Source organism: Anomaloglossus baeobatrachus, chromosome 6 (assembly GCF_048569485.1).
Source record: "Anomaloglossus baeobatrachus isolate aAnoBae1 chromosome 6, aAnoBae1.hap1, whole genome shotgun sequence".
NCBI lineage: Eukaryota > Metazoa > Chordata > Amphibia > Anura > Aromobatidae > Anomaloglossus > Anomaloglossus baeobatrachus.
The window spans coordinates 183,654,291-183,679,785 of record NC_134358.1 but is presented as its reverse complement, the minus strand read 5'-3'; the positions used below and the strand labels follow the sequence as shown (position 1 = coordinate 183,679,785).

General features: G+C 44.3%; 1 protein-coding gene across 1 annotated transcript in view; it reads right to left on the bottom strand.

Moving 5' to 3' along the window:
- The window catches only part of PRELID3A (PRELI domain containing 3A), a 63,980-nt gene that overhangs the window by 6,138 nt on the left and 32,347 nt on the right, over positions 1-25,495 (bottom strand). The window contains exons 4-6 of the mRNA XM_075314568.1: positions 17,223-17,293; positions 14,522-14,624; positions 8,645-8,731 (exon numbers count right to left, since the gene is read on the bottom strand). Coding sequence (XP_075170683.1) covers positions 8,678-8,731; positions 14,522-14,624; positions 17,223-17,293 — 228 coding nt within the window. The 3' untranslated portion in view covers positions 8,645-8,677. The remainder of the gene's footprint in view (positions 1-8,644; positions 8,732-14,521; positions 14,625-17,222; positions 17,294-25,495) is intronic.

Sequence of the window (25,495 nt, the reverse complement as noted above, 5' to 3'; positions counted from 1 at the left end):
CTGTGACTCTGCTTTCCTCTGAGTAATTTATATTTCCCTGGTCAGGGGGACTTCCGCACAATGAGGCTCTGTGGCACCCGTGGGTGTAGAGAAGTTTGCCACTTTTGCCCCGTCCTTTGTTTACAAGTTTTCTGACCAGCAGGCGTATTATGTTAAAGAGGCCAAAGAGCTGTCATGGTCACAATCACTCATCCTTGCCCCCATCTTAGTTTTCTTATTCGTACCACTGGTCTCCTTCTGACCAGTACTCTCACTTTCACCAATAAGGAACACTAGTCAACCCAGCCACCAAACACAGCACTTTCTCTAGTGCCTCAATTACTCAGTGGTCCCATAGAAGGCAGGCACCAGTCAGATGACCCCGTGTCTGTCTGATACCATTAACGATTGGTGAAGTCTCCAGCATTCATTTACAGCAGTCTTCTCCTCCTGATGGGTACCCCTTGGCAGACCAGCAAGGATGTATTATTATATCGGCCGTTAATCTTCCCCTTCTCTTCACTTTAACAAGTAGGGAGTCTCCCCTTACCTGGTATATTTTAATTGTGCTTAGTGTAAAACTGTATGAGTCAGATAAATGACAGGATTCAGCTGGAATAATGATAATAATGGCTTCTCACATGTCTGTCCAATTTTCTAGCCGCCATCAGTTGTTGCTTTTCATATACAGAGTTTCCACGTCAGAACACAAAAGGTCACATAGAATTCAGTGATAGGAGATCTGGTGAAAAGGGATTCCAAAGTATGATCAAAAGTAGAATTTGAAATTCAGCTGCAACATCCTTATCGCCCACAAGATGGCAGCAGATCTCCACATGTCCTTTGTAGTGACTATAGGCCAAGTCTCAATTTACAAGTGGAACCTCGCTTAACGAGTAACCCAGTTAGCGAGTATTTCGCTTAACAAGCAAACCTTTCTGTAAATTTGTAACTCGATTTACGAGAAAGCTTTGCTGTACGAGCAAAATCCTCACTGCACACACTTCCGGTTCCGTACATCCACCGTGCTCTAACCCGCACTTGCAGTCCACACGAACACACACATGTACGCACAAACACGCATGCACATACAGTATTATGCTCACCTTACCTTCCGTTCCACCGCCGGCCTCATGGTTCTTGTAGTTCCAGGGTACATCGCGACATCCTCGCGGCGAACTACAAGACCCAGGAGGCCCGCGATGGTACGGAAGGTAAGATGAGCATATAATATAGTGTACCTTCCGTTTCATCGCCGGCCTCCTGGGTCCTGTAGTTCACTCCGCTCCACTCCAGGCTGTGCATCGGCATCCATAGCGACGAAGCAGGAACTTCCTGTCAGACGCTACTCAAAGGCAGCGTGCTGGCCAATCAGAGGCAAGCAGCTCTGCCTTTGACGTCAGCGCTCTGGCAGCGGAAGTTCCTTCCTCGTCGTTATGGTAACCCGATACACAGCCCGGCCCCGTACCAGAGAACAGCAAGTCCCAGGAGACTGGCAATGCAACAGAAGATAAGGTGAGCATATAATATGTGCATGTGCGTGCGTGCGTGCATGCTTGCGTGTTTGTGTGTGTTTGTTTGTGTTTGTGTGTGTTTGTGTGTGTTTGTGTGTGTTTGTGTGTGTTTGTGTGTGTTTGTGTGAGTTTGTGTGTGTTTGTGCATGTGTGGAATGACAGAATAGGGGACCAGGATGGGACATTTAACAAGTTGTGGAACGAATTGTCTGCATTGCAATGATTTCCTATAGGAAATGTTGCTTTGCTGAATGAGTAACTTGGTTAACAAGTACAGTCCCAGAACGGATTGTTCTTGTTAAGCAAGGTTCCACTGTATGTTACATTATAATATCTCTTCAATATTTTGATACAAAATGGAGGGAAATGGGGGATTTACACCATTCAAAACACTTAGTCACCTCCAACTCTTTAATCAACAGGGAGGAAAAAAGAGGAGTTTATTTAGGCTAAAAATGTTTATTATTTTTTATTAATGCAATTGAAAAATCGACACGAAAGATCCAAGGATCTAAGACCTGTGAACACATAGTAAACTACATGTAGACACAATAACAGGACATACAATGGGTACAGCAATACAGCCAGGCAAAATAAGTTGGATCTCAGTTATATACAGTAATTTTCCCACTTTGGTCACCTACAATGCAATACAGGCAAATAATTACATATTTTATCAACAGAAACCCACAAAAGATATTTTACATATAGCAGGGGTAAAACAACACAGAACAGAGCACATGGAGGCATATGCAACGCTCCTGGTCACACACACATAAAATGCTAACAATTGCATATAAAGCAGAACCTTTACATGGCGGGTATTCACCCACTTTTGCAGCACTGGCATTTTAGGAGGCAGGGATCTCCATATGGAGAGCTTTTGTCCCTATCACAGCACCAGCACTTTAGGAGGTATGATGCTAAAGGTCTATCTATAGGCTGCACTACTGAACCACTAATGTACTGCTTTATATGCAATCGTTAGCAATTTATGTGTGTGTGACCAGGAACGTTGCATATGCCTCCATGTGCTCTGTTCTGTTTTGTGTTACCCCTGCTATATGTAAAATATCTTTTGTGGGTCTCTGTTGATAAAATATGCAATTATTTACCTGTATTGCATTATAGGTGACCAAACTGGGAAAATTATATAACTGAGACACAACATATTTTGTCTGGCTGTATTGCTGTACCCATTGTATGTCCTGTTATTGTGTCTACATGTAGTTTACTATTGTCTTGCTAATTGTCTCTCCAGGAAAGGAGACAAACTCTAGCGCCACCTATTGGAAGTAGCAATCCTAAAAGTCACAAGTGGTGTTATAACAAGCCTTTTCATATGACCTAGGATATATGCCAGATCAGAATCCCAACTTTGCACTGACGAGGGGCAATCACCCCGAAACACCGTGTCTGCCCTAAAGCCATCCTCCAACGTACGTTTCGCTAAACGGTGAATCAGTGGCTCAAGCTTCATCATCAGGGAAAGGCAATGCTGAGGCTTAGGAAGGCTTCATTAAATAATGCCTGCTAACAACAGACTTCCGGGTGTACTGCCCCCCGGTGACGTGCACCGAGACCGACCCCGCCCCCAAACACCAACGAGATGCCCAGTTATATTTAATCTATAGCACTGACTCATTCCTCTTGCATTGCATTGTGATTTACTATACTGAATATCGTCTCTTACCTCCCATGGGTTTTCTATCCTCTCTGTAAATCCCACATTAAGTGTTTTTCAGGGGACTTTGAGTCCCCCAGAATTATTACCCTTCCATGTGGTTTTCAACCTTTTTTTATCATGGCCCTGATTGTTTGTGTGTCATGTAATTCAATATAATTGTTATCATTTTGCACCGTATATACTCTTTTTCCTGTGTTTTTTTTTCATGTATTCTATGGAGTAGGTGTTTACCACAGGGCCCCTGACTTGAGGAGGTCTCTGATGGTTATATATATTTAGACCGGTTATGAGGCTTTTTGTTTATCTCTTGGTCCTGTGTCCTGTATTTGTGTTCCTGCCATGTGATGTACCCTGATATCCTGCCATGTGACGTACCCAAATCCATGCTGTGTTACCTGTTATCCTGTTGTGTGATGTACCCAAAGTCCTTCCATGTCCTATGAATAAAGTCATGTTTTATGTAACCTGAAGTCTGGATGTACCTGCTGTGCTGACATCACTCTGCTGTGTTCCACGCCTGTATTGCGGTCCGTGCCTGCTGTACCCGATGTCCGGTGTCCGATAACCTCTGCTTAATGTCTGGAGCCTTACCCGATGTCCAGTGTCTGATGACTTCTGCCTGATGTCTGGAGTCTGACCGGATGTCCATGACCTTTGCCTGAGGTCCTACTCCGGGTGTCTCGAGCCTGATGTCTGCTTGTGCTTACCTTGCTCTTTCCTGTTCAGGTCCCTGCTCTGTGTTTCTGCTTCCCCAGTCCTACTGTCGCCCTGGCCCACTCAGCTGCCACAGTACTGGTCGCCTGCCCTGGGAGTGGAACCAGGCGCCCTGCCTTGCGGCAGGTGCTTACACAAACCCCTCCCTCTGCTAAAGGGTAGTCTGGTCCCCCCCTGTGGTCCAGTGGGTCCACGCCTACACCCCGGATGCACGCCGCCTTCTTAGATCCGCTGGCGCCGAGATCGTGACAACTATGTGTTCACAGGTCTTAGATCCTTTGACCTTTCGTGACGATTTTTAAATTGCATTAATAAAAAATGATAAATATATTTGACCTAAAACAACTCCTTTTCCTCTTTGTATCTCCATATTTTTTTGGAGTGGTCTTAGGTTGCTGTTTCCACATTGTTGGGTTGCAGACCCTATATATGCATACAACCATGTGTCTTAGGTTTTTTGTTTATTCTTTTATCAACAGGGCAGGGAGAGAGAGCAGAATTCCACCACTCGTTTCTGTACTATATGCAGCGCAAAGGGATACAAGCGCTGCATCCTTGCCCTGGTCTCCTGCGCTGCTTGTCGGTCTGCTCCCCCAGGATGGTGCCCACACCAAGGATGGAAACCCGCCACCGCTGTACTCACTGGGTAGGTGGCTCTTCAGGACTGTTCTTCACTCCTTCAGAACTCTTGCCTCAGAGCCACGTTAGGCAACATTGATCGCCTCTTTGCACTGCCGACCATGCCGTCTCCCGGCTCATAGTACCTGCTCTGCTGTAGCGAAAGGGCCTTGGACCACGGCGCTTCTGAACTCAGCCAAGCCCCTCCACCTCTTCTTCCGTGCCCCAGACCAGAACACCGCGTCCTTGACTCTCTACAGATGCCTGTATAGTGCCCACACCACAGTTGTACAGATGACGCACTTTAATGATAACAGCCACTGGAGCTCCTGCCCCTCACATCCACCTCAGTTGTAGGTCAGGCCACGCCCCATCAGGAACAGCCTTCCTTAATGGAAGAAATCAAGAAAGATTATTTTTCGTCCAAAGACATGGAAGAGCTCCTTACAGCAGTAAGAAGTACAATGGAAGTGAAAGAGAAGACCACTCAGACAGTCCAGGATAAGATGTTTAGAGGGTTCAAATAAAAAAAAGATGTGGTTCCCTATAAAAGAAAACGTACAGAGTTTGATTTTGGATGAATGGGAATTCCCAGAGAGAGAAGATTATGTATTACTGACAAACTAAAAAGGCTCGGAGAATAAGAGAACTGTGGAAAAAAAAGCGCAAATAGGGTCTTACCCCAATATATACGGGGTTAAATGCAAGCAAAATTACCAACTGGGGTTGTGAAAGTCACAAATCCTATAAGTGCATGGAATCCAGCTCAAGGCAGCAGCACCCCACAGGCAGACAACATAGAATAATAGAGACGGGCTTTTCATACCGCGCCAATGACCACTGATGAACGTTGTAAGATTAATGTCACTTTATTCCAGGTCTACGCATTTCAGGAGTCTCTGCTCCCTTCCTCAGGACAAAGATTTGATGTTCCATGTGCCTGTTTGTCCTGAGGAAGGGAGCAGAGACTCCTGAAACGCGTAGACCTGGAATAAAGTGACATTAATCTTACAACGTTCATCAGTGGTCATTGGCGCGGTATGAAAAGCCCGTCTCTATTATTCTCTGACAAACTAAAAAGACAGATTTCCATGAAAAGAAGAGATATCCACATATTTGTCCGAGATACCAAAGGTCGATATCCAGATGGCGAGAGCAGCTGAAAAGACGACCTTGCCATTTGAAGATTCTTCACAGGTTAAGGACCCTATGGATTGGATGATGGACAGTCTGTCAAAGAAATCCTGGGAGACTTGGCATCTTTACTGAGAATGACTGTTGTTTATACATATGTGGTGAGATCCATGTCCCAGTGGATGATTCAACTGTATTATCTTAGTATGCGCACTTCTAGAGAAAAAATATTAGCTTCCCTGCCTCTTCAGGAGGCCACAGGATTCCTGGCAGATATCTTGACTGAGTAGGTCAGAGACGGAGTTGGTCAGAGTATCTGCAAGATCATAAGTTTCGTCAAACTCAACGAGACGTGCTTTTTGGCTGAAGTCATTTAGCGGAGATGTAGTTTCCAAAGTTAAGCTTTGCTCTATTCCCTTCTAGGGTGAATACATGTTTGGTCTGACATTAGATGATTTGTTTTCAAAAGCATCAGATAAGAAGAAATCTTTGCCTAAACCATAGAAGAAGATAGTCCTCCAAAGAACCAACCCCCCCCCCCCCCCTCCATACAGGGGAGAAGGGAACTGGAGTTGCCTTAAAGGGGGAAAGGGCAGAAACATTTTACTCTCTTAAACCAGCAACAGCATAGACGTTGCCAGACTGGTAGGAGACCGGATCTTAAATTTTCCCAGTAGAAAATAATATCCTCAGATGAGTGGGTTCTGGAATATGTCAGAGAACGGATAAAAATAGAGTTCACCTCTTTCCCCCTGTAGAGCCTGCAGAAGATTTTCCTTTCGTCCCAGAAGTTACAAAATGCCCTGATGTCCAGTGTCCAGGATTTGCAATCTTCTGGAGCGATCTTCACAGTTCCTCAAAGTTTCAGAGAACATTATTCTCATCTGTTTCTTCAAGGAAATCAAGCTAATTTTACAGAATAATGATAAACGTGAAACCTGTAAACCAACACATCACCTACAGAAAATTGAAGATGGAATCAAAAAAATCTACCGTCCCTTTCATAGGGGAAAACTTCATTATGGCAACCATCGACTTTCAAGACACTTACAATTATGTTTTCATCTATCCAGCCTACCTGAAATTGAGATTTGCTATTGCGCAAGGTCCCCCTAAGTTTGTGTCTGGCTGCCTGGCTTCTGAATCCCTGATTTCAAAAACGAATGGTCTCTCAGACAAAGTCATGCGAACTCTTCAAAAGAGTAGAAAACAAGTAACAAATGTCATTCAGAGGAAAATATCGAAAACTTTTATATAATTGTGTGGGTCTATTCCTCTGGATCCCCATCATTCTAACATTCTATATTTTTTTACAGAATGATTTAGAAAAAGACTTTAAAACCTAGTACCCTTAAGGTCCAAGTTTGAGTCCTAAGTTCTTTCTTCGATCAGAACTTGGCAGATCATTGTTGGATAAAGAGATTCATGATTGCAGCCTCCTGGTTATATCTGAGACTAGCCAGCTTAATCTCCTCCTGGGATCTGAATATCATCTTCAAAGGTCTAACTGTGCCTGCATTTGAACCAATATACTCACTGAACTACCTTGGAAAGCAGCTTTCCAACGGCTTAGAGAGTAGGTGAACTTCACCATCTCAGTCGGAGTTATACCTAAAGATTGTGTAAGAAAGAATTATTTTCCACCTGCACCTATCATTCCTACCAAAAAGACATTGGATTTCCAAGTCTCATGAAATGATTCTTCCTTCTTTTTGACAATAGCCATCAAACGATAAAGAAATAGAGTTTAACTCCTTTGGTGTCCAGAAAATTGTTGTTCAATAATCAGACTCCTGGAGGAAATATGAGAATCTCGTTGTCCAGCACTATGGTCAGAACAAAGGCAAGAAGATGCCAAAGAGTGATTTGCGTATAGCATATAGGAGCCTTACCATCTCCAGAAAATTAGGTAGTATCAGATTGTATGGAGAACCCCCTCACTGATGAAGGGAGCAGTATGATACAATTGTCAATTTAAAATTCCAGGAGGAAAAGAATAGAACAATGTAGTTTTCTAAGAAAAGATGTTTCAGGCGGTTTTAATTTTTAAGGGAGTGCAAGAATGAACTAAAAACACATTTTGTAAGAGCTGAAAGGTCCACTTTATTCAGCAAAATATTCTACATTGTCTGTGACCATGAAAACCATAGTATAAACAGGAATACATTAAAGAGAACCTGAAAGCATGTTTTTACACATGGAAGACATGGCATTGTTGTATAGGTGCTAGTGCACCAATAAAAAAAAAACTTTTTGTAGAGATCTGATGTTCCAGTCATATGAAATCTAGTATAGAATCCATATGCAAACCAGGCTAGGAGTATATAAGGGGCGTGTTACTTCTTGCAAGTAAAAAAGACACACCCCTAATGCACTTATTGCCTTATTTACATATTGCTTCTACACTGCATTTCTCATGACCAGCACATTAGGTCTCTTAAAACAAGGTATCATTTTTGTTTGGCCCATATCATTACTTCACTCTGTGGAGCATGCCGACAGATACCCTTTAACTTTTGACATTTATATTATTAATTTGTGCCCCACATGGAAAAAAAAGATTGAATTCTGGGAAGTTTATCTATGAATGAAGAGCAACAGGTTGCAGAACAGGAGCTAACAGATATACAATGAGCATAAATAATACAAAGGATCAGCCAGATTGCCACGTAAACCATCTGTTAGCCAGACATGTCCGCAGAAGATGTAGACTCCTATCACATCTGGCAATAAAGCATGCCATCAACTATGTATAGGAAAAGATTAAGACCATTATACAGAAGTGTCCTGCAGGAGTTCTGCGTCCTTCTACCTGACATATATGATAATAAATCCGGTTATTGAAATTCTAATTGTCGATTGACACCTCTTTTGTGTCATGGAGAGGACACTTTGGCAGGCAACATCCTATGTTTTATTCCTGTAACCATTATACATCTTATTCATGCTCCATTCACAGGTTACTTAGGTAAAATATATAGACGATTTGGATAATTACCCTTAGTAGTATAAGCGGGGAGGTCAGGCAATGTTAGCTTATGGTGCTCTCAGAATTCTGAATGACCCATTCAATTGCATCCCACCCCTAGGGAGACACAGAAAATAGGTTACTGTACAGATAAAATCACAGTAAACGGACCTATAAAAGCATTCATGAGTTTCCAGATATTCAGTGTGCTCAAAAAGCACAGCATTGTTTGCAATGTAGTCTCGTTCAAGGAGTTAAAACAGTGTCACTACAGTCCAGAGGTTGTATGTAGCACTGCAGCTCAGCCCTATATGCAGGGGACCTGTCACCTGATTCATGCTGCCCAAACCAAGGGCAGTGTAAATCAGATCCTGGCTGTACAATTGCAGCATCCCATATGTTTTTTATAAATTAAAACATTTTTTAAATATCATGCCAAAGGACCATGACTGGGGACATGACTAGTCCAGCGCCACCCCTGGCCAGCTTTTCCCAACACCACAGCAAAAGATTGACAGGTATACATTAATCATTCAATCATCTGTAGTAGCCTTGAGAGAAGCTTGCTAGAGGCAGAGCCAAACTAGTCTTGTCTCAGCAGTTTACTATGGGGTGCATTATATTATATGGAGGACTATGGACGGTGCATTATTCTATATGGAAGACTATGCGGTGCATTATACTATATGGAGGACTATGAGGGTATGTTATAATACATGGAGGACTAATGAGTGAATTATATAAGAGGACAGGGGAGCTCCAATATACTATATAGAGGTCTATGGTGTGTGCATTATACTGCATGCAGGATTATGGGATGTGCATTATAATTTATGAAGGAATATGGTGTGTGAATTATATTATATGGAAGATAATGAGAGTGTATTATGCTATATGGAAGATAATGGGGGTACTTTATACTATATGGAGGACTATGGGGGTACATTGTACTATATGGAGGACTATGCGGTCTGCATTATAATTTATGGAGGACTAAGGAGTGCATTATATAAGAGGACAGGGGAGGTGCATTATACTATATGGAGATCTATGGGATGTGCGTTATACTATATGGAGGACTATGGGGAGTGCATAATATTATATGGAGGACTATGTGGAGCCAATCATTATTACTTGGAAGGTTATGTGAGGCCATTAAAATATTTGATGGGCTATAAGCCTTTATAGTTTATGGATGTCTATTTGAGGGCCATTATACTGTATGCAAGGTTTGTGTGGTGTCCATCATACTGTGTGGGGCCATTATACATTGTGAAGAGGTGTGGGGGCCATTAAATTGTATGTAATCCCATTATACTGTATGGAGGGCTGCGTGGGGGTTACAGTTGGGGGATCCTATTGTGTTGGGGTCACTATACTTTGCTGGGCTAGGTGAGGTCCATTAGGGGCATCATACTGTGTGTGCATACTGAGGAGCAATTCACTGTGGGGGTATCACACAGTGCTTGTGGGCCACCTTTATCATGCTTTATGGGTGCAATGAAAGGGGAATCTATGGGCTTGAATAGGACGGAAATTACTTTGTAAGGGTTGTAAAGTTGTGAGATATGTCCTTATGTGACTCGGGGGTGGAGGCGAGAGGGTAATTAGAACTTCTGCTATCGGGGCCCATAATTTCTATGTATGCCCCTGGTCTAGGGTTATCGCCCTCCAGCATGATCTTTAAAGTATATTTATTCTTAAATGTAATCGTGTAGCCAAGCTGTGATGCATAAATAAGTGTTAAGATCAGACTTTGATAAATCCTTGCTTTTTAAATAAAATAAGGGACCCACTCACACCTGATTTTCATCCCATTGATAAAAAACACCAGCTCTAATATTACCTTCAAATTATCTACTAACCCTAAAGGTTCACATACTTTTTGCCACTCACAGACATGTGAGATTGAATTATTTACCTCATTTAAAAAAATGATAAAGGCTAATATTTTTGACCCATTTGTTTGATTTGGTTCTTCTTATTTACTTTGTAAAAGTCTGATGTAGTTTTAGTTAAATTCATGCAGAAAACTGGATAGTTCTGAAGGGTTCATGCACTTTCAAGCATCAAAGTACATATACAATATAGCCTTACAATCAATTACTCAAGAATACAAATGCTGAGCCACGTACATTTGCTCTCGATGCCGTGACAAGCAAATTCTTGAATTCTAGTCTAGCTACACTTGAATATAGATCGGCTTCACAATCCATATATTTAGGAATATAAATGCTGAGCATATTTTTTCTAATTCACCTAGTACTTCTTGTTGCTTATATTATACCCTATTTAGTATAATCAGACTTTCATTTTATTTTAGGCAACACTATGTAGTATGTAAATAGTAGGTTGGTTATAAAGGGTATCTGTTTAGTTCAGTGACCCTAATTAAGGGGCTGAAAGTGGAGATGATTAAATATATTAGCACCTTCCACACTACAAGGGTCGATCATTATCTAAACTGTAGCAGTGCCAGTGCGATCAACATAATAAATCTACGCGACGCTTAAGGTACCGTCACACTAAGCAATATCGCTAGCAACATCGCTGCTGAGGCACAACTTTTATGACGTAACAGGGATGTTGCTGTGTGTGACATCCAGCAACAACCTGGCCCCTGCTGTGAGGTCGCTGGTTGTTGCTGAATGTCCTGGACCATTTTTTAGTTGTTGCTCTCCCGCTGTGAAGCACACATCGCTGTGTGTGACAGCAACAGAGCAACAACTAAATGTGCAGTGAGCAGGAGCCGGCTTCTGCGGACGCTGATAACCAATGTAAATATCGGGTAACTAAGAAGCCCTTTCCTTGGTTATCCGATATTTACCTTCGTTACCAGCGTCCGCCGCTCTCAGCTGTCAGTGCCGGCTCCCTGGTCTCTGCACATGTAGCTGGAGTACACATCGGGTAATTAACACAATGTGTACTGTGGCTAGGAGTGCAGGGAACAGGGTGCTGGCACTGACACCTGAGAGCGGCGGACGCTGGTAACGAAGGTAAATATCGGGTAACCAAGGAAAGGGCTTCTTGGTTACCCGATGTTTACCGTGGTTACCAGCGTCCGCAGAAGCCGGCTCCCAGCTGCCTGCACACGTAGCAGAGTACACATCGGGTAATTAACCCGATGTGTACTGTGGCTAGGTGTGCAGGGAGCCAGCGCTAAGCGGTGTGCGCTGGTAAACAAGGTAAATATCGGGTTGGTTATCCGATATTTACCTTAGTTACCAAGCGCAGCATGCTTCCATGTGTAGCGACGCTCCAGCGATCCCTGCCAGGTCAGGTTGCTGGTGGGATCGCTGGAGCGTCGCTTAGTGTGACATCTCACCTCCTAGCAACTTACCAGCGATCCCTATCAGGTTGTATCGATGTTGGGATCGCTGGTAAGTTGTTTAGTGTGACTGGGCCTTTAAAGGAAATCAGTCAGCAGGATTTCACACCACAAACTATTTATATGTGCATATAGCATTTTAAAAGGCCATTCATCTATTAGGGCGCTTTCACACTTGGGTTGAACGGCATCCGTCACAATGCGTTGTGTGACGCATGTGACGGATATGTTGTAAATAGTGTGATATAAAGGCAACGGATTCCTGTGAAATAACGCGTTGCATTAAGCCGAGAGAGCTAGAGAGAGACACCATCATCACTGCACACACCCCAGCACTACCGCCCCCATCATCACTGCACACACCCCGGCACTATCGCACTAATCATCACCGCACACCCCGACACTACCGCCCCCATCATCATCACTGCACTCACCCCGCCACTACCGCCCCCATCATCATCACCGCACACACCCCAGCACTACCACACTCATCATCACCGCACATACACCGGCACTACCGCACCTATCATCATCACTGCACACACCCCGGCACTACCTCCCCCATCATCATCACTGCACACACCCCGACATTACTGCCCCCATCATCATCATTGCACACACCCTGGCACTACCACCCCCATCATCCCTGCACACACCCCGGCACTATCGCACTCATCATCACCGCACATACACTGGCACTACCGCACCTATCATCATCACTGCACTCACCCCGGCACTACCGCCCCCATCATCATAACTGCACTCACCCCGGCACTACTGCCCCCATCATCATCACCGCACACACCCCGGCACTACCGCACTCATCATCATCACCGCACACACCCCGGCACTACCGCACTCATCATCACCGCACACACCCCGGCACTACCGCACCCATCATCATCACTGCACACACCCCGGCACTACCGCCCCCATCATCATCACTGCACACACCCCGGCACTACCGCCCCCATCATCATCACTGCACTCAACCCGGCACTACCGCACTCATCATCACCGCACATACACCGGCACTACCGCACCTATCATCATCACTGCACTCACCTCGGCACTACTGCACCCATCATCATCACTGCACTCACCTCGGCACTACCGCACCCATCATCATCACTGCACTCACCTTGGCACTACCGCACCCATCATCATCACTGCACACACCCCGGCACTACCGCCCCCATCATCATCACTGCACTCACCCCGGCACTACCGCACCCATCATCATCACTGCACACATCCTGGCACTACCGCCCCCATCATCATCACTGCACTCACCCCGGCACTACAGCCCCCATCATCATCACTGCACACATGCAGGCACTACCGCACTTATCACCGAATACACACCAGCACTACCGCACCCATCATCACCGCACACACTACCTCAGTGACGTCCCCGCTGACAGCGCGATTCACTTCAGTTGCTGCCTGGAGCTGACAGAGAGCGGCGGTGTTCTACGGCCGCTCCTGTCAGCTTCATGTAGCAGAGCTGGATGCGTCGCGGGACCTCATGTGGATTACGCCGGACCTGGAGGGGTATTTGGGGATTAATAAAGTGGTGAACGAGGGTGTTTTTTTCTCTTTTATTACAAATAAAGTATTTTTTCTGGTGTATGTGTTTATTAAAAGCGCTGTGGAATTAATAGCGCTATATAAATTAATAAAATTATTATTATTATTTACTTTCATTCCAACGGAATCCATCAAGGTGCGTTATTTTAACGAGCCAAAAAACGCTACATGTAGCGTTTCCTCCGCCCGACGCTGCGTGAAAGTAATGCTGCAGCGCCATCCAGCGAATGAAACGCTGACACTTGCGTTACAGTGCGTCGTCAATACAAGTCTATGGAGAAGAGCGCAGTGCGTTAACGGACTGCGCTATTCTCCATAGCGGCGGATTGTGCTGAACGCAAGTGTGAAAGTGGCCTTACTGAGAAATGAGCTTTTGTATTGATATACAAATGGATATGGTTGACCTGAAGCCTCTGTCACTCCAGCGCTATTCCCCACCCAGTGCTGCTTCCCCCTGCTTGACTGACAGCCTCTATGCTGTCTGATTTCAGGCACAGGAGCCAAAAATTGAGCAGGAGTTGGGAAAAAGCTGTTCTTGATAACCTTTATTTGTGACAGACGTTCTTGCACTATGTGCCATGTGCTTGGTTTCCTATGAACCTAACTAGGAAACTGGGCCGTTACAGCTAGGTGTCAGGCAGGGATGTTGTTCCTGGTGGGAAGATCACTTCAAGGCCCCTATACATATCAGACTACCCTTGGCAGAATCCCGTCAATATAAACAGGTGTGGCCAAAAGACTAATGTGTATGGGGGCTTTCCAAATATCCTCCAACAGATGATGCTGGGGGACACAGGGATCAGGCATTTCTGGTTTCGGGCTGCTGTTTTTTTTTTCTCCAGAGATAAGCTGCCACCAGGGATGTCAGCAAGTGTCTATCTCATAGATAACATGGGAGCACTTGGGAGAGGCAGAACTACTCATTGTTCAGCCAATAGCTATCTAAAGTATGTGGGGGGGGGCTTTGTCAGTACTTCCTATGGTCTTACCTTTCTTGCATTTGATGAGATGGTGCTGGCCATTAGTCCTTCTAGGTAACTGCTTAAGCTGACTCCTTTTACAGTAATTATGGCTTCTTGTGTCAGTACCGTCCTACAATGAAAAACCACATAGAGAACTAATTCTAACAAGACACAATATTAAACAAGAAACACTGTATATACCGTAGGAGGTAGAGCTTTATAATGACATTCATACAGGAAATAGAGTGAATATTCAGTGAGGCTCTGTATATACTCACCATGTGCCTACAGGCAGCCGCACAAGAGAATATTAAATTCATTTTCATTTTTTCCCCCCTTTTTTCTCAGAGTAGGCTGATCTAGTTGCTTATAACTTTATATTAAACTTTCCAATATACACTATGTTCCAATTTCCTTCCATTTTTATAATATCTGACAACTGTCAGCGAATGAAACAAACATTGAGCTCAGCAAAAGGCTGAAAACAAACAACAAACATATGTAGTTAAAGAGGACCTGAAACTGCCATCAATATCTGTTTTTTTCAACATCTTGTGTAAATATTTCTGCTCTCTTGAATCTAACATTGCTTCTTTTTTCCACCTGTGCCTCTCCATCCTTGAGATATGGCCCTCTTTTCCAAATAGAGCCTTCAGCTTGTGCTACATAATTGAACTGGGTCTGAAGGATGGTCACATGATCACTAGCACGAGAAGAGTAATGGCTATGTGTTCAGCACTGTGTATATAACGATCAGGAAGGCAGAGATGGTAGTAAATAATCTCTGCCTGTTTCTAACATCTAGTATATTCATAGTTTATTCATTTTCATGATCTCTGTGCAGCAGCTGCATGGTCCAAGTGCTAAAATGTCACTTCAGAGATTTAGGCTGATCTGCATTGTGTATTAAGTCTATGAATAGACTAAAAGTAGTTTAAAAGACCCTGACAGCTGATTCATGCTGTCCAAAGTAAGAGCGTCAAGAATCAAACATTGCCTCTGTTATTTTAGCTAGGTGTGCTTGACTGTGAAACACTGCTTTGAAAAGCCAGCTGGGACCATGCCAATCAGGTGATGTCCTGTCTCCACCAGAGTCTGCGGCTGTGATTTCTGCTCCGGCCACCAGGCACCGCTGCATTCCCACGGTGGGTGGTGGCGGTGATAGAGGTGGAGACAGAAAAAGTAGCTCTGGTGAACGCAGTCTCCATCCATCCACCAGGCTTGGTAGGCCTGTGACTTGCAGTACCACTGGCTTACTGTGGTGGTGTGTGCCTTCCAGGTGAAGTTATCAGCTTCCAGCTCCAGCCTACTGGAAGGCACAACAGCCTTCCTATACCTTCAGTAGTCTGCTTCTCCCTGCCAGATATATTTTAGTTATTACTGCTTGTCTCTAGTTCACGCCCTGCTCTGGATATTTGTTCCTTGTGTTTTGACCTCTGCCTGCTCTCTGACTACTCTCCTGCCTGCCCTTTTTGTACTTTGCTGCCATCTCCAGTTTGACCTTAGCCTGATTTCCTGACTACGCTCGTGCCTTCCGATTTTGTCCCTTTTCTGTACCTCCTGGATTGACCCAGCCTGACGAGCATTCTTCCCTGGATTGCAGCCTTCCATGGGCAGCAACCTGCTGAACTCTGTAGTAATTCTAGATCCTTGTACAGGGATTAAGGGGTTTCGGGGTTCTCGGGATCCTGCTTAGTGGGCGGCCTGCCTCTAGTCTGTCCATGACAGCCATCCTGAAACTGTGGACCTGGGCAGACGTTACAGGTGACTAGTCCAAGAGGCAGACCCGGGAGTATTTCCAAGCCTCACTCCTCTTGAGTAACAGGTTTCGCCCTATACACACACATGAGGAGAAATCTATTAATTAAATGGATAGGGGCGGGAAGAAGTGGACAAGATATCAGACCTGAAGGGTCCATGGTCATCTTTTTAATGCATATGCCCTCTAAAACACTAGTGTTGGTTTGGGTTGCATGAATGAGCTGTCAATTTAAAAAAAGGTTATATTTTTATATGTGTCCTTCCAAGCTTTTCTCTGTAGGTAGCAATAAAAAAATAATTGCAAGAAGCTCCTACGGAAACTGACAGAGCAAGTGCTCACATTACAGGTGTAATAAACTTAGTATTGCTTGTAGTTAAGAAATGCCTACTTAGGAATTGGCTGATAAGACAGACACCGAGAAATACAGAAATAGTTGATACCCTAAAAACAATAATGATGTACGACAAACTGGATTCGGAGAAACATAAGGAGAAGTCCACTAAAAGATTCTTCAAAAAGTGGAGAACATTTATTGAGCAAAGCTTCACACAGACAGAAATCACCCAATTAATTAAAGCATTTGAACACACGTCTTGGTATTGTGTGGAAGACATTGCAGGGACACTGAAGGTAGGGAGCATCCAAAGGACCAACTGAAGGGAACAAATAGGTTAGTTTGTTAAGTTAAAGTAAGTTATTGTTAAGATAATTCTATGGAGATGAAATTGTTGTGACAATGAAAAAGAAAATGATGTAACAGAAGCATTGTACGATTCGGAGAAATTTTATGGAATGTAACAACATGTTCTCTTGTTGATGATATGTGCTCGCTGAGATCAAATAAAATATGTTTAAAAAAATAATAATAATAATTGCAAATGATATCACTAACCACTGAATTAACCATGATTATAAATGTTAAAACCAAGCAAACATAAAAATAAACGTCTATTTTACTTTACTTACTCTTCTGAGTTTTCTGGATGAGGAGTGTAAACCAGCCTTTCATCAACAGATACTAAATTTGTAAGTGAAATCTAAAATGAAAAAATAAAATACCAGTGTTAGAGTAAAATGTGCCTTAAGTGACTCGATCTTGGATGAAACGAATTCAAACTCTATATACTTCGCCCGCCACAGGCCTCTGGTCATTGACTGACAAGTCACTCTAGTCTGAGTGATCTAGCTCCTCCTCCCAAGATCTTGGGCCGTCATCCCCTGGGTGGTGCTTGTGCAGTAAGTTTCTGATGACCAGGGAATGATGGCATCTGCATGAGATCTTGGGGCAGGGACAGGTCAATGATCGGACGCTGGTGGCGGGCAGAGAAAGGAGAGAGGAAACCAAACTATAAGTGGAATATCAGGCCCACTGTACTTGTGGCTTATTAGCATAAATATTGTGCATGGCATTTCTAAAAAAATGAGAAATTGCCTTTATACAACAAAGCTATGAGTTTAATTTCCTTTATATTGACTTTACTTAGATATCCGTTAGTTTGGGGCACAAAAACCTGCTGACAAATTCCCTTTCACTGGTTTTTCTACTTTTATCTTTCTAAATCTCTTAGGCTATGTTCATATAGCTTATGACCTTAGGTTCAGTGGTTCTGTTTGGAGCTTACATCCAAACTTCGCAAAAAGGGATACAGGCGTATGCACTGAGAGGACCATTTTCTATAATGATATAGACAGAGTCACAGTATGCTCTGTCGGACATCGCTTTCAGCCATATACGCCTAGTTGAGGCGGAAAGCAAGACGTAATCAACTATATCTTGGTGCCCACCTTTAATAAGTTTGATGGCCGAAAATGGAAAGAAGCCACTGAACATAAAACGCTATGTAAACAGAGGTATTTTAATAATCAAGTTTCTCTAACAATTTGTATACTTAATTTATAGACAGGTCAAATTAGCCACTTGTCCTCGTTACGTCTGTGTTAACTGTAGTTTTGGAATTTACTAGCAAACTGTTTACCGTATATTAACAAGGCGATTAGGCTCCAGATGCTCTGACATCTCATAATTCTTTACAAAGATACTGAAGTTTTCCAATAATTAATTATGCAAGTGTTTAATTTAATATAGTATATTCGCATATAAGTGATCAGGCGCACAGATGACATCACAAAGTCCGGCGAATCACACAACTCCAGAGCACTGATCTGGACCATGGAGCGGGGTTGCGATACACTCATCTCTAATTTTAATTCCTAAGCAATAAAGTATTTGTAATTTTTGTTACTTTGATGAACAAAAAACATCCAAAACTCAAAGTCCAGCTTAAAAAAGTTAGTTAAAAATCAACTTTATTCTGTAATTTTAAAATAGTGGTACAAAAACAAGTTATATGCAGCATGTGCAGAGCTACGCATTTTAGGTCTTATTATTGAACCTAAGATGTTGTTGTTTTTATTTAGAATATTCATTATATGAAAATGTAAAATTTTACTTTGACAACAAGATTGTGTTCAATTACCAGTATAATCTTGTATTTATCTTGTATCATCTTGTAATTATAATAGTAATGAGACCCCTATGTATCTCTAGAACAGGGTCTCCTCAGTCTCCCCTAGTTAATGATACTGTTTGTAGTTCTTGCAAATGAAAGTCAGATTTGCAAGGAGTATAATTTTCCCAAAACATTTTTAACAGAAAACACTAATATTCTTCATAGAAATGATTTTAAGAAAAGTTTTTGACCCTCAGTCTTGAAGTGTGTGTTGTTGTAAGGTGCACTAAATTAAATTAAGAGGTTTGAACCATATCTTTTGGCTATTCTTCAGCGACCATATGAAGTGTACAGTAAGTATGAGATGGCATACATATGTCATGATATACGCTACTTTTGTGACAAATTATGATGAATTTTTGGGGTAAGCTTAGACCACTTTCAAAAAGTGTACGGAGTTGTAAAAACACCAAGGTTGCAGAATTTTGGTAAAAGTGTAAGCTGCACAAAAAATTGATTTGGTAACCTTCCAAGCGGTTTTACTCTGGAAATCTGGAAGGAAACTGGTTGATAAATCAGTCCATATAAGTATAGAGAAATGTGGTGTGAAAGGGACCTTATATACAGTAAATACATCTAATATATAAAGCTGAGTGTATGTATGTGTGTATGTATGTATGTGTCTATGGATGTACTGTATGTCCGCTAAAAAAATCTGCACCGTCGCATTTACAATCACGAAATTTTGCACAGACACCTCATGTGACTCAGGGAACGTCATAGACTATGTTTTGACGGGAAAATTTAACCCCACACTTTACAGTTACTCTTCAAAAAAACCATCTCCATTAAAGTCAATGGAGCTGGAAACTACAGGTCATTAATAGCAGCGCTGATTGAATGCTATAGGAACAAAGGACATTCATAGTATAAGAAGTTTATGTGTGAGGTAATATGATATCGGTGGGGAGACAGATAGAAACAGACAGAGACAGACAGGCACAGAAAGACGGGGAAAAAGACAGACTGGGGAAAGAGACAGACTGGGGAAAGATACAGATGGGGAAAGGGAGAGAGACAGACAGAGATAGAGACAGTCAGACACACACAGACAGACACAGAGAGAGAGACAGAGACTGAAACAGTCCAACAGAAAGATAGACAAAGAGACATAGACACACACAGACACACAGAGACAGACAGACAGAGACTGGGAGAGAGACAGAGACAGTTACTGTCCCGGGCAATGCCGGGTACTACAGCTAGTGGTATAATAGAAGCACACCAAACTACAAACTAGCCAGAGGCAAAAATTACAACAAGATGCTTGTCTTGTGTCTTCTAGCCAGACGCATATTACAATGAGAGCAATCTGGGCTATGGCCCGGGGCTTAGGGCTCCAGGGGGACCATTGCCAGATTGCCCTCATTAAAATATTTTGTGCACCACTATCTGCGACACTTATCACCAGGCAAGGAGCCTTTATGGAGCTCTGTTACTGACAATAGAGAATGTCAGGAAGTTGTTGCCACCTTACGTACAGTACAGACCAAAAGTTTGGACACACCTTCTCATTCAATGAGTTTTCTTTATTTTCATGACTCTGAAAATTGTAGATTCACATTGAAGGCATCAAAACTATGAATTAAAACAGGAATTAAATACTTAAAAAAGTGTGTAACAAGTGAAAATATGTCTTATATTCTAGGTTCATCAAAGTAGCCACCTTTTGTTTTGATTACTGCTTAGCACTTGTTAGCCCTTTTGCCTTCGCTCTGCGGTCCAGCTCACCCCAAACCATCTCGATTGGGTTCAGGTCTGGTGACTGTGGAGACCAGGTCATCTGGCGTAGCACCCCATCACTCTCCTTCTTAGTCAAATAGCCCTTATACAGCCTGGAGGAGTGTTTGGGGTCATTGTCCTGTTGAAAAATAAATGATGGTCCAACTAAACGCAAACCGAATGGAATAGCACGTCGCTGCAAGATGCTGTGGTAGGCATGCTTGTTTAGTATGCCTTCAATTTTGAATAAATCCCCAACAGTATCACCAGCAAAGCACCCCCACACCATCACACCTCCTCCTCCATGCTTCATGGTGGGAACCAGCCATGTAGAGTCCATCTGTTCACCTTTTCTACAAAGACACGGTGGTTGGATGCAAAGATCTCAAATTTAGACTCATCAGACCAAAGCACAGATTTCCACTGGTCTAATGTCCATTCCTTGTGATCTTTAGCCCAAACAAGGCTATTTTGCATGTTGCCTGTCCTTAGCAGTGGTTTCCTAGCAGCTATTTTACCATGAAGGCCTGCTGCACAAAGTCTCCTCTTAGGCTCTTCTCCACTTGCGATTTTTATGTGCAATAAAAAATCGGATCGCACTCACACCAGTGTTAATCAATAAGGCCGTGTCCTCTTGCTAAATTATTAACGGCACGATTGCAATCCGTTTTTCCATGCGATGGAATTTGGAGAAAAAAAACGCCAGTGGAGAAGAGCCCTTAGGGCTCTTCTCCACCTGCGTTTTAAAATTCACAGCGACACTCGGCTACAAATGTGAGTTGAATGTCCTGTGTATGATCTGCGTGTGGGTCTGCGTACGGTGTGTGTTATTTTCCTCACCTAGCATCCGTATGACATGCGAGCGTCATGCTAGTGCTATGTGAGTGTTTATGCAAGCAGCGTCAAACTGGCTACCGGAGGAATCTCCAGTAAAACCAGTCCTGGCCACGGTTACCTGCACTGAACTCCGGAGCTGTCACCTGAGCTCCAGAGTTCTGCCCGGTCTGTCCGCAGCTGTCATGAACTGAACAGCAATCGCCGGGGAATCAATCACTCGGCGCTTGCTGTTCAGGCTGCACTCTTGAGCTCAGGTGACAGCTCCGGAGTTCAGTGCATGTAACCACGGCCAGTACTGGTTTTACTGGAGATTCCTCCGGTAGCCAGTCCTATGCTGTATGCAAATGTCAAAGATCCGTGTGACATGCGTATGCCACCCGTATGACATGCACATGCCACCCGTATTCTGTTTATTTTCTCGCTCCCATAGGATTGCATTGAGGTGCGAGAGCTGAGACTCGGTGAAATCGCAGCATGCTGCGATTTCACCGAGAGCACGAGTCGTGCCGTTAAAAATTTAGCAAGAGGACACGGCCTCATTGATTAACACTGGTGCAAGTGCGATCCGATTTTTTATCGGATCGCACTCGCACATAGAAATCGCAAGTGAAGAGCCCTAACAGTTGTTCTGGAGATGAGAAGGTGTGTCCAAACTTTTGGTCTGTACTGTATGACTTGGCCGGTGCAAAGATGTCAATGCACTAGCACGTAAACAACGGCCGCAAGAGGAAGTGGAGTCACAGGAGTTCGTATGGAAGGATAAGAATTCTTATTTTTTTTTTTTTATAACATGAATGAAATGTGGGTGAGAGAGAGGATATGACATAAAAAATTGGGGATGAGGGGTGCATGTACATGACTTGGGGAGTATATACTGTAAATAAAATAAACAGAAAGAAGGACAAACGTACAAGGTCAAATTAATTTATATACTTATTGGGTGGAGGATAAAGTGGCTAATTATAGTTAATGGGACACAGTTGTGACTTATCAGTTTATATTTGGAACTGCGGGTTGCACAATGGCTACTTATAAATTAACTAGAAGGTGGCCCGATTCTAACGCATCGGGTATTCTAGAATTTACGTATTGTGTAGTTAATGTATGATTTTTGTTATATATATAGATGTTGTTGTGTGTAGTTGCCAAGTGTTTGTGTAGGGCGCTGTAAATGTTCTGGGTGTTGTCTGGGTGTGTGAGAGCGGTGTTGTTTGTGTGTTGCGTTGTGTGTTGCATTGTTTGTGGAGCGCTGTGTGTCTGTAGCGTTGTGTGTGTGTGGTGCTGTGTGTGTTGCGCGGTTTGTGTGGGTGTGGAGTGCGTGTGTGGGTTTTGGGGGGAGGTAAGTTTTGTGCAATGTGTGTGTTGCGCGGTATGTGCATATATTTGTGTGTTCCGCGGTGTTTATGTGTTGTGTGTGTGCAGCATTGTCTGTGTGTGTGTGGGTGTCTGTGTAGGGCGGTGTTTGTGGTTCCCAGTGTGTGTGTGGTGTGTTGTGTGCGGTGCGCGTGTGGCGGTGTGTGTGTGTGTTTTGGGGGGAGGTGTGCACCCCTCATCGTGCTCCATCCCCCATGCTGCGCACCCCTCATCGTGCTCCATCCCCCAAGCTGCGCACGTCCCATCGTGCTCCATCCCCCAAGCTGCGCACCTCCCATCGTGTTCCATCTCCCATGTTGCGCACCCCCCATCATGCTCCATTCCCCATGCTGCGCACCCCCATCATGCTTCATCCCCCATGCTGCGCACCCCCCATCGTGCTCCATCCCCCATGCTGCGCACCCCCTATTGTACTCCATACCCCATGCTGCGCACCCCCCATCGTGCTCCATCCCCCATGCTGCGCACCCCCCATCGTGCTCCATCCGACATGCTGCGCACCCCCCAATCGTGCTCCATCCCCCATGCTGCGCACCCCCCATCGTGCTCCATCCGACATGCTGCGCACCCCCCATCGTGCTCCATCCCCCATGCTGCGCACCCCCCATCGTACTCCATCCCCCATGCTGCGCACCCCCCATCGTGCTCCATACCCCATGCTGCGCACCCCCCATTGTGCTCCATCCCCCATGCTGCACACCCCCCATCGTGCTCCATCCTCCATGCTGCACACCCCCCATCGTGCTCCATCCTCCATGCTGTGCACCCCCCATCGTGCTCCATCCCCCATGCTGCGCACCCCTCATCGTGCTCCATCCCCCATTCTGCGCACCCCTCATCGTGCTCCATCTCCCATGCTGCGCACGCCCCATCGTGCTCCATCTCCCATGCTGCGCACCACCCATCGTGCTCCATCCCCCATGCTGCGCACCCCCCATCGTGCTACATCTCCCATGCTGCGCACCCCCCATTGTGCTCCATCTCCCATGCTGCGCACCCCCCATCGTGCTCCATCCCCCATGCTGCGCACCCCCCATCGTGCTCCATCTCCCATGCTGCGCACCCCCCATCGTGCTCCATCCTCCATGCTGCACACCCCCCATCGTGCTCCATCCCCCATGCTGGGGTCGCCGGGGGCAGGTCCGAGCGTGGCAACGTGTGCCGGGGGCAGGGCTGAGCGGGCGAGGCGTCAGCGTATGTACATGTGTACCGGGAGCCGTTGTACGCTGGTAACTATGATACACATCGGGTAACTAAGGGAAGCGCTTCCTATAGTTACGCGATGTGTATCATGGTTACCAGCGTACACCGACTCCGTCACGATCCCAGCATCGCAAGGTTATGTCCGCCAAGGGCGGGGCCGAGTGTGCCAACGTGTAGCGGGGGCGAGCGGGCGAGGCGTCAGCGTATGGCGGCTCCCTGCACATGTGTACCGGGAGCCGGTGTACGCTGGAGCGGGCGATGCGTGCGGAGGGCCGGGGTGAGCGGCCAATCCATGTGGGGGGCGGGTCCAGGCCGAGGCGAGCGGCCAATCCGTGGGGGGGGGGGGCAGGCCGAGCCCAGCGGCCAATCCGACAGTTGTCACTGTAACGACACTGTCACGGTGACACAATTTTGGAGCAAGACAGACAGACAGACAGAATAAGGCAATTATATATATAGATGTTGTGTGTGTGTTGCATGTCTGTTCAGCGGCACAGTATGGCGGTTTTCTTAATCAGGAATCTTATATATACATTATGTATAAATACTGTATATCTACATATATATACAGCAGGTGAAATAAGTATTGAACACGTCACAAATTTTCTTAGTAAATATATTTCTAAAGGTGCTATTGACATGAATTTCTCACCAGATGTAGGTAACAACTCATCCAATCCACATAGGCAAAGTGATCAAACCGTATATGTCCATAAATAAAGTTTTGTGTAATAATGAGAAATGACACAGGGAAAAAGTATTGAACACATGAAGAAAGAGAGGTAAGATATCTATCAGTAATAAGAAAGCAATCCTGTCCCTATATAATATCAGCTGATTCAACTGATGACATATAAAAAGGTGTCTCATTACCAAGGTACCACACAAGAAACATCTCATTAAAACCAGTGAGCTATCTCAAGGCCTTTGCAACCTTATTATTGCAAAACATAGTGATGACATTAGTTATAGAAGAATTTCAAAATACTGGAGGTTTCAGTGAGCACTGTTGGGAACAAAATTCGGAAGTGGAAAGAACATAATTTCACCATAAACAAGCCACGATCAGGTACTCCGCACAAGATTTCAGACAGAGGAGTGAAAAAAATCATCAGAAGTGTTGTCCAAGAGGCAACCACCACATGTGGAGAGCTACAGAAAGACCTGGAATCAGCAAGTATATTGTAAAATAAAACAATATGTAATGCATTCAACGATCATGGCCTGTATGCATGTTCACTGCGCAAGACTCTATTGATGAACAAAAAGCATGTTCAAGTTCATTTAAAGTTTGCTCAACAACATTTAGACAAGTCTGTAAAACATTGGTTGAATATAGTCTGGTCAGATGAGAAGAAAATTGAACTCTTTGGAGACCATAATACACTCCATGTTTGGAGGCCAAAAGGCACTGCATATCACCCCCAAAAACCCCATACCAATAATGAAGGTGGGAAGTATGAACATCATGGTGTGGGGCTGTTTTTCAGCATGCGAACACTGGCAAATTTAATTCAATTGAAGTACGGATTAATGGACAAATCTACTGAGACATTCTTAAAAGTCTGCTGCCATCTACCAGGATGATGAAGA